At 47.7% G+C, this 9,122-nt stretch overlaps 1 protein-coding gene across 1 annotated transcript in view; it reads left to right on the forward strand.

Annotated features, from left to right (window-relative positions):
• The window catches only part of grin2ab (glutamate receptor, ionotropic, N-methyl D-aspartate 2A, b), a 77,375-nt gene that overhangs the window by 62,099 nt on the left and 6,154 nt on the right, over window positions 1-9,122 (forward strand). The window contains exons 11-13 of the mRNA XM_062517938.1: window positions 665-894; window positions 5,698-5,858; window positions 7,948-8,140. Of these exons, the coding sequence (XP_062373922.1) occupies window positions 665-894; window positions 5,698-5,858; window positions 7,948-8,140 (584 nt within the window). The remainder of the gene's footprint in view (window positions 1-664; window positions 895-5,697; window positions 5,859-7,947; window positions 8,141-9,122) is intronic.

Raw genomic sequence — 9,122 nt, forward strand, 5'->3', positions numbered from 1 at the left:
CCATTCTCCACTCCCATTGGTCCACTGCCTGACCCTCCCCTGCACCTTTGGTGGCCCCGGTGAGGTTAGGTCTGCCATGTCTCCTTCTCTTTATCTCTCTCTCCTTCTCTCTCCCTCTCTCCCTCTGTATATCTCTCTCTCTATCTGTCCCTCTCTTTCTCTCTCTCTCTCTCTCCCTTCCTGCATTCATGTCCTCCCCCTCTCTCTCCCAGATCCCCATGGTCCCTCCTTCACCACTGGCAAGACGGTGTGGCTGCTGTGGGTTCTGATGTTCAATAACTCGGTTTAATAAATCTCTCTCTCTTTCTCTCTCTCTCTCCCTCCCCCCTCTCTCTCTCTCCCTTCTTCAGATCCCCATGGTCCCTCCTTCACCACTGGCAAGACGGTGTGGCTGCTGTGGGTTCTGATGTTCAATAACTCGGTTTAATAAATCTCTCTCTCTTTCTCTCTCTCTCTCCCTCCCCCCTCTCTCTCTCTCCCTTCTTCAGATCCCCATGGTCCCTCCTTCACCATTGGCAAGACGGTGTGGCTGCTGTGGGGTCTGGTGTTCAATAACTCGGTTTGATAACTCTCTCTCTCTTTCTCTCTCTCTCTCTCTCTCTCTCTCTCTCTCTCTCTCTCTCTCTCTCTCTCTCCCTCCCCCCTCTCTCTCTCCCTTCTTCAGATCCCCATGGCCCCTCCTTCACCATTGGCAAGGCGATTTGGCTGCTGTGGGGTCTGGTGTTCAATAACTCGGTTCCGGTGCAGAACCCTCGCGGCACCACCAGTAAGTTCATCGTGTCCGTGTGGGCCTTCTTCGCCGTCATCTTCCTGGCCAGCTACACCGCCAACCTGGCCGCCTTCATGATCCAGGAGGAGTTCGTCGACCAGGTCACCGGACTCAGCGACAAAAAGGTTCCACTGCCTCCCTCCCTAACTACCACCCCTGACTACCACCCCGTCTCCCTCCCTAACTACCACCCCATCTCCCTCCCTCCCTCCCTAACTACCACCCCGTCTCCCTCCCTCCCTAACTACCACCCCGTCTCCCTCCCTCCCTCCCTAACTACCACCCCACTGCCTCCCTCCTTGCCTCCCTCCACCCCTAACTACCACCCCTGACTACCATCCCATCTCCCTCCATCCCTCCCTAACTACCACCCCTAACTACCACCCTGTCTCCCTCCCTCCCTGACTACCACCCCACTGCCTCCCTCCCTCCCTGACTACCACCCTACTGCCTCCCTCCACCCCTGCCTCCCTCCACCCCTCCCTCCCTGACTACCACCCTACTGCCTCCCTCCCTGACTACCACCCCTCCCTCCCTGGGTGCCTCTCATTCAGCATTTATATGTCCTCCCTCGCTCCTCGGGCCTCAATCCTCACTGATCTACGTAAAGAAAGATAGAAGAAGGGATAGACTATCCCATTGTTGCCGCCACATCACTCTTTATGTAGATCAGTGAGGATCGAGGCCCGAGGAGCGAGGGAGGACATATAAATGCTGAATGAGAGGCACCTCCTGACTACCCCTCCCTCCCTCCATCCCTCCCTCCCTTCCTGACTACCACCCCTGTGCCAGCGCTAGCATCACCTCCGCCTCCACCTCTTGTTGTATGTGTATTAGCTAACATGGCTAACACGGCTAATATCCAGTACGTTCTCCATTGGTTAAATGTGTATTAGCTAACATACAGTACGTTCTCCATTGGTTATATGTGTATTAGCTAACACGGCTAATATACAGTAGATTCACCATGGGTTATACAGTATGTGTATTAGCTAACTTGGCTAATTGAGCTAACATGAAGTACGTTCTCCATTTGTTATATGTGTATTAGCTAACATGGCTATGATGAATATAAATTTTCCATTTGTATATTAGCTTATACTGCTAACTGAGCTAACATAATATTCACTATGGGTCAGTTAGCTCGGTTAGCTAACAAAGCTAACATAGCACCTTGTCCAATATGGTCAGTTAGCTCGGTTAGCTAACAAAGCTAACGTAGCACCTTGTCCAATATGTGTCAGTTAGCTCGGTTAGCTAACAAAGCTAACATAGCACCTTGTCCAATGTTGGTGTCATGTTCTCCATATGTTCTCCTGTGGTTCTTTAGGTCTGTTGTCCTGGCAACACTACCCCCTTGTTGTAATATTCCTCCAGCACGACCCCCTTCCCTCTTGTTCTGATGCTTTACAACAACGATCTCTGGTCTGTTGAATTATTTCCTGTTTTCCTTCATCAAATGGAACCAAAATCCTATAGGACTCCAATGGCAACAATCCTATAGGATTTAGGAATGCTATAAGATAGTCCAAAAAAAGAATACAAAATCTGATTGGGATCCTATAGGACTCTTTGATAAGGGTGGTGTCTGGGATCCTATAGGACTCTTTGATAAGGGTGGTGTCTGGGATCCTGGAATCCTATAGGACTCTTTGATAAGGGTGGTGTCTGGGATCCTATAGGACTCTTTGATAAGGGTGGTGTCTGGGATCCTATAGGACTCTTTGATAAGGGTGGTGTCTGGGATCCTGGAATCCTATAGGACTCTTTGATAAGGGTGGTGTCTGGAATCCTGGAATCCTATAGGACTCTTTGATAAGGGTGGTGTCTGGAATCCTGGGATCCTATAGGACTCTTTGATAAGGGTGGTGTCTGGAATCCTGGAATCCTATAGGACTCTTTGATAAGGGTGGTGTCTGGAATCCTGGGATCCTATAGGACTCTTTGATAAGGGTGGTGTCTGGAATCCTGGGATCCTATAGGACTCTTTGATAAGGGTGGTGTCTGGAATCCTATAGGACTCTTTGATAAGGGTGGTGTCTGGAATCCTGGGATCCTATAGGACTCTTTGATAAGGGTGGTGTCTGGAATCCTGGGATCCTATAGGACTCTTTGATAAGGGTGGTGTCTGGGATCCTATAGGACTCTTTGATAAGGGTGGTGTCTGGAATCCTGGGATCCTATAGGACTCTTTGATAAGGGTGGTGTCTGGAATCCTGGGATCCTATAGGACTCTTTGATAAGGGTGGTGTCTGGAATCCTGGGATCCTATAGGACTCTTTGATAAGGGTGGTGTCTGGGATCCTATAGGACTCTTTGATAAGGGTGGTGTCTGGGATCCTATAGAACTCTTTGATAAGGGTGGTGTCTGGAATCCTGGGATCCTATAGGACTCTTTGATAAGGGTGGTGTCTGGAATCCTGGGATCCTATAGGACTCTTTGATAAGGGTGGTGTCTGGAATCCTGGGATCCTATAGGACTCTTTGATAAGGGTGGTGTCTGGGATCCTATAGAACTCTTTGATAAGGGTGGTGTCTGGAATCCTATAGGACTCTTTGATAAGGGTGGTGTCTGGAATCCTGGGATCCTATAGGACTCTTTGATAAGGGTGGTGTCTGGAATCCTGGGATCCTATAGGACTCTTTGATAAGGGTGGTGTCTGGGATCCTATAGGACTCTTTGATAAGGGTGGTGTCTGGAATCCTGGGATCCTATAGGACTCTTTGATAAGGGTGGTGTCTGGAATCCTGGGATCCTATAGGACTCTTTGATAAGGGTGGTGTCTGGAATCCTGGGATCCTATAGGACTCTTTGATAAGGGTGGTGTCTGGGATCCTATAGAACTCTTTGATAAGGGTGGTGTCTGGGATCCTATAGGACTCTTTGATAAGGGTGGTGTCTGGGATCCTATAGGACTCTTTGATAAGGGTGGTGTCTGGAATCCTATAGGACTCTTTGATAAGGGTGGTGTCTGGAATCCTATAGGACTCTTTGATAAGGGTGGTGTCTGGGATCCTATAGGACTCTTTGATAAGGGTGGTGTCTGGAATCCTATAGGACTCTTTGATAAGGGTGGTGTCTGGAATCCTATAGGACTCTTTGATAAGGGTGGTGTCTGGAATCCTGGGATCCTATAGGACTCTTTGATAAGGGTGGTGTCCTGGAATCCTGGATCCTATAGGACTCTTTGATAAGGGTGGTGTCTGGAATCCTGGGATCCTATAGGACTCTTTGATAAGGGTGGTGTCTGGAATCCTGGAATCCTATAGGACTCTTTGATAAGGGTGGTGTCTGGAATCCTGGGATCCTATAGGACTCTTTGATAAGGGTGGTGTCTGGAATCCTGGGATCCTATAGGACTCTTTGATAAGGGTGGTGTCTGGAATCCTATAGGACTCTTTGATAAGGGTGGTGTCTGGAATCCTGGAATCCTATAGGACTCTTTGATAAGGGTGGTGTCTGGAATCCTGGAATCCTATAGGACTCTTTGATAAGGGTGGTGTCTGGAATCCTGGGATCCTATAGGACTCTTTGATAAGGGTGGTGTCTGGAATCCTGGAATCCTATAGGACTCTTTGATAAGGGTGGTGTCTGGAATCCTGGGATCCTATAGGACTCTTTGATAAGGGTGGTGTCTGGAATCCTGGGATCCTATAGGACTCTTTGATAAGGGTGGTGTCTGGAATCCTATAGGACTCTTTGATAAGGGTGGTGTCTGGAATCCTGGGATCCTATAGGACTCTTTGATAAGGGTGGTGTCTGGAATCCTGGGATCCTAGAGGACTCTTTGATAAGGGTGGTGTCTGGAATCCTGGGATCCTATAGGACTCTTTGATAAGGGTGGTGTCTGGGATCCTATAGGACTCTTTGATAAGGGTGGTGTCTGGGATCCTATAGGACTCTTTGATAAGGGTGGTGTCTGGAATCCTATAGGACTCTTTGATAAGGGTGGTGTCTGGGATCCTATAGGACTCTTTGATAAGGGTGGTGTCTGGAATCCTATAGGACTCTTTGATAAGGGTGGTGTCTGGGATCCTATAGGACTCTTTGATAAGGGTGGTGTCTGGAATCCTATAGGACTCTTTGATAAGGGTGGTGTCTGGAATCCTGGGATCCTATAGGACTCTTTGATAAGGGTGGTGTCTGGAATCCTGGGATCCTATAGGACTCTTTGATAAGGGTGGTGTCTGGGATCCTATAGGACTCTTTGATAAGGGTGGTGTCTGGAATCCTGGGATCCTATAGGACTCTTTGATAAGGGTGGTGTCTGGAATCCTATAGGACTCTTTGATAAGGGTGGTGTCTGGAATCCTATAGGACTCTTTGATAAGGGTGGTGTCTGGAATCCTATAGGACTCTTTGATAAGGGTGGTGTCTGGAATCCTGGGATCCTATAGGACTCTTTGATAAGGGTGGTGTCTGGAATCCTGGGATCCTATAGGACTCTTTGATAAGGGTGGTGTCTGGGATCCTATAGGACTCTTTGATAAGGGTGGTGTCTGGAATCCTGGGATCCTATAGGACTCTTTGATAAGGGTGGTGTCTGGAATCCTATAGGACTCTTTGATAAGGGTGGTGTCTGGAATCCTATAGGACTCTTTGATAAGGGTGGTGTCTGGGATCCTATAGGACTCTTTGATAAGGGTGGTGTCTGGAATCCTATAGGACTCTTTGATAAGGGTGGTGTCTGGGCTCCTATAGGTGTCCAGTCTTGTTCTTTGCTCTCTCACTGTGCATCTCAGACGTTCTGCTGTTGTTCTTGTGATGTGGTTCTCCTCATGTTCTGCGGTTGTTCTTGATGTTATTATGTTCTGAAGAGGTCTTGAGGTTCTTGTCATGTTCCTCTTATGATTCTGTGGTGTGCAGAAGGTCTCGCCGTTGTCATGTTCTTGTGATGTTCCACTGATGTTCTTGTGTTGTGTTCCAGTTCCAGAGCCCATACTCCTTCTCCCCTCCGTTCCGTTTTGGGACGGTACCGAACGGGAGTACTGAAAGAAACATCCGGAAAAACTACCCAGACATGCACCAGTACATGGTCAAGTACCACCAGACCGGCGTTCACGATGCTCTCATCAGTCTTAAGACTGGGTGAGAAACACACACACACACACACACACACACACACACACACACACACACACACACACACACACACACGTGACTCCTGATTTGTTGGATACACAAATATATACAGTAGCTCTTGATTGGTTAGATGGTGTTGTTTTCCCCCTGGCCTTAATTAATGTTAGTATCTCACAACTAGTGATTGGATGTTAATGCCAGTTCTCTGCTGTGATTTGTGGTTTGTGTGTACTGTATATCTCCTCTCTTCTCTTGATTGGATGTTGATGCCAGTTCTCTGCTGTGATTTGTGGTTTGTGTGTACTGTATATCTCCTCTCTTCTCTTGATTGGATGTTGATGCCAGTTCTCTGCTGTGATTTGTGGTTTGTGTGTATATCTAAAGAGAGAATATCCACACATCAGAGTTTACCTCCCAACTTTTAATCAAAAACTAATAACATTTTGACCCATCTGGGTCTGCATTTGCCCGAACAAAACTCTGGTTCAAAAGCTACATTGTTGTTTTTTAATTAAAAGCTGGGAGCTAAATAGGCTGATATGCCAAAATCGAACACAAGTGAATTAAGTCTGGTCACTAGCGGTTTGGGAATCGTTTGCCTTTGGTGTTCCAGACTAGTATCTACCTGTAAGGAGATAAAGTGGGCGTGGTCAGGGGTCTTTGGTGTTCCAGACTAGTATCTACCTGTAAGGAGATATAGTGGGCGTGGTCTTTGGTGTTCCAGACTAGTATCTACCTGTAAGGAGATAAAGTGGGCGTGGTCAGACTAGTATCTACCTGTAAGGAGGTAAAGTGGGCGTGGTCTTTGGTGTTCCAGACTAGTATCTACCTGTGAGGAGGTAAAGTGGGTGTGGTCTTTGGTGTTCCAGACTAGTATCTACCTGTGAGGAGGTAAAGTGGGTGTGGCCAGACTAGTATCTACCTGTAAGGAGGTAAAGTGGGCGTGGTCTTTGGTGTTCCAGACTAGTATCTACCTGTGAGGAGGTAAAGTGGGTGTGGTCTTTGGTGTTCCAGACTAGTATCTACCTGTGAGGAGGTAAAGTGGGTGTGGCCAGACTAGTATCTACCTGTAAGGAGATAAAGTGGGCGTGGTCTTTGGTGTTCCAGACTAGTATCTACCTGTGAGGAGGTAAAGTGGGTGTGGCCAGACTAGTATCTACCTGTAAGGAGATAAAGTGGGCGTGGTCTTTGGTGTTCCAGACTAGTATCTACCTGTGAGGAGGTAAAGTGGGTGTGGCCAGACTAGTATCTACCTGTAAGGAGATAAAGTGGGCGTGGTCTTTGGTGTTCCAGACTAGTATCTACCTGTAAGGAGGTAAAGTGGGTGTGGCCAGACTAGTATCTACCTGTAAGGAGATAAAGTGGGCGTGGTCTTTGGTGTTCCAGACTAGTATCTACCTGTGAGGAGGTAAAGTGGGCGTGGTCTTTGGTGTTCCAGACTAGTATCTACCTGTGAGGAGGTAAAGTGGGCGTGGTCTTTGGTGTTCCACACTAGTATCTACCTGTAAGGACATAAAGTGGGCGTGGCCAGACTAGGAGCTAAACACTGGTGCGTTTGTATACTTTGTTACTCCACAAAATGTTCCGGATTGGATGTTGATGCCAGTTCTCCCCTCTGATTGGCTACTCGTTAGTGTGTATATCTTCTGTTTCCTGATTGGATGTTGATGCCAGTTCTCCCCTCTGATTGGCTGGTGGTTAGTGTGTATATCTCCCATACCCTGATTGGATGTTGATGCCAGTTCTCCCCTGTGATTGGCTGGTGGTTAGTGTATATATCTCCCACCTCCTGATTAGATGTTGATGCCAGTTCTCCCCTGTGATTGGCTGGTGGTTAGTGTGTATATCTCCCATCCCCTGATTGGATGTTGATGCCAGTTCTCCTGTCTGATTGGCTGGTGGTTATATCTCCCGTCTCCTGATTGGATGTTGATGCCAGTTCTCCCCTGTGATTGGCTGGTGGTTAGTGTGTATATCTCCCATCCCCTGATTGGATGTTGATGCCAGTTCTCCTGTCTGATTGGCTGGTGGTTATATCTCCCGTCTCCTGATTGGATGTTGATGTCAGTTCTCCCCTGTGATTGGCTGGCTGCAGGAAGCTGGATGCGTTCATCTATGACGCGGCCGTGTTGAACTACATGGCGGGGCGGGACGACGGCTGCAAGCTGGTCACCATCGGCAGCGGCTACGTCTTCGCCACCACCGGCTACGGCATCGCCCTGCAGAAGGGCTCGTACTGGAAACGCCACGTGGACCTCGCCATCCTGGGCATCATCGGCGACGGTACCGCACTTTCATTTCCTGTGTGTGTGTGTGTGTGTGTGTGTGTGTGTGTGTGTGTGTGTGTGTGTGTTCATCGGAGACGGTACCGCACTTTCACCTGTCATGCCATTGCCTGTGTGTGTGTGTGTGTGTTCATCGGAGACGGTACCGCACTTTCACCTGTCATGCAATTGCCTGTGTGTGTGTGTGTGTGTGTGTGTGTGTGTGTGTGTGTGTTCATCGGCAACGGTGCCGCACTTTAACCTGTGATGTAATATCCTGTGTGTGTGTGTGTTTGTGTGTGTGTGTGTTCATCGGCAATGGTACCGCACTTTAACCTGTGATTTAATATCCTGTGTGTGTGTGTGTGTGTGTGTGTGTGTGTGTGTGTGTGTGTGTGTGTGTGTGTGTGTGTGTGTCTGTGTGTGTGACTGAGTGGAACTGACTACCTTCGGCATCATCTGTGACAATACTTCATTTCCTGTCTCTAAGCTGTGATGTCATATCCTGTGTTTATCATTTGTTCAGTGTTCTGGTGTTGCTGGATATATGTGTGTGTGGTGTGTGTTGACTGTGATGTCATATGTCACATTTTAAGGACTATTCTATCTTGTTTCTTTGCTGTGTGTGTGGTCTGTTTATTTGCTCTGTGTGTGTGGTCTGTTTATTTACTCTGTGTGTGTGGTCTGTTTATTTGCTCTGTGTGTGTGGTCTGTTTATTTACTCTGTGTGTGTGGTCTGTTTATTTGCTCTGTGTGTGTGGTCTGTTTATTTAATCTGTGTGTGTGGTCTGTTTATTTGCTCTGTGTGTGTGGTCTGTTTATTTACTCTGTGTGTGTGGTCTGTTTATTTGCTCTGTGTGTGTGGTCTGTTTATTTACTCTGTGTGTGTGGTCTGTTTATTTACTGTGTGTGTGTGTGTGTGTGTGTGGTCTGTTTATTTGCTCTGTGTGTGTGGTCTGTTTATTTACTCTGTGTGTGTGGTCTGTTTATTTACTGTGTGTGTGTG

Source organism: Sardina pilchardus, chromosome 1 (genome assembly GCF_963854185.1).
Source record: "Sardina pilchardus chromosome 1, fSarPil1.1, whole genome shotgun sequence".
Lineage (NCBI taxonomy): Eukaryota > Metazoa > Chordata > Actinopteri > Clupeiformes > Clupeidae > Sardina > Sardina pilchardus.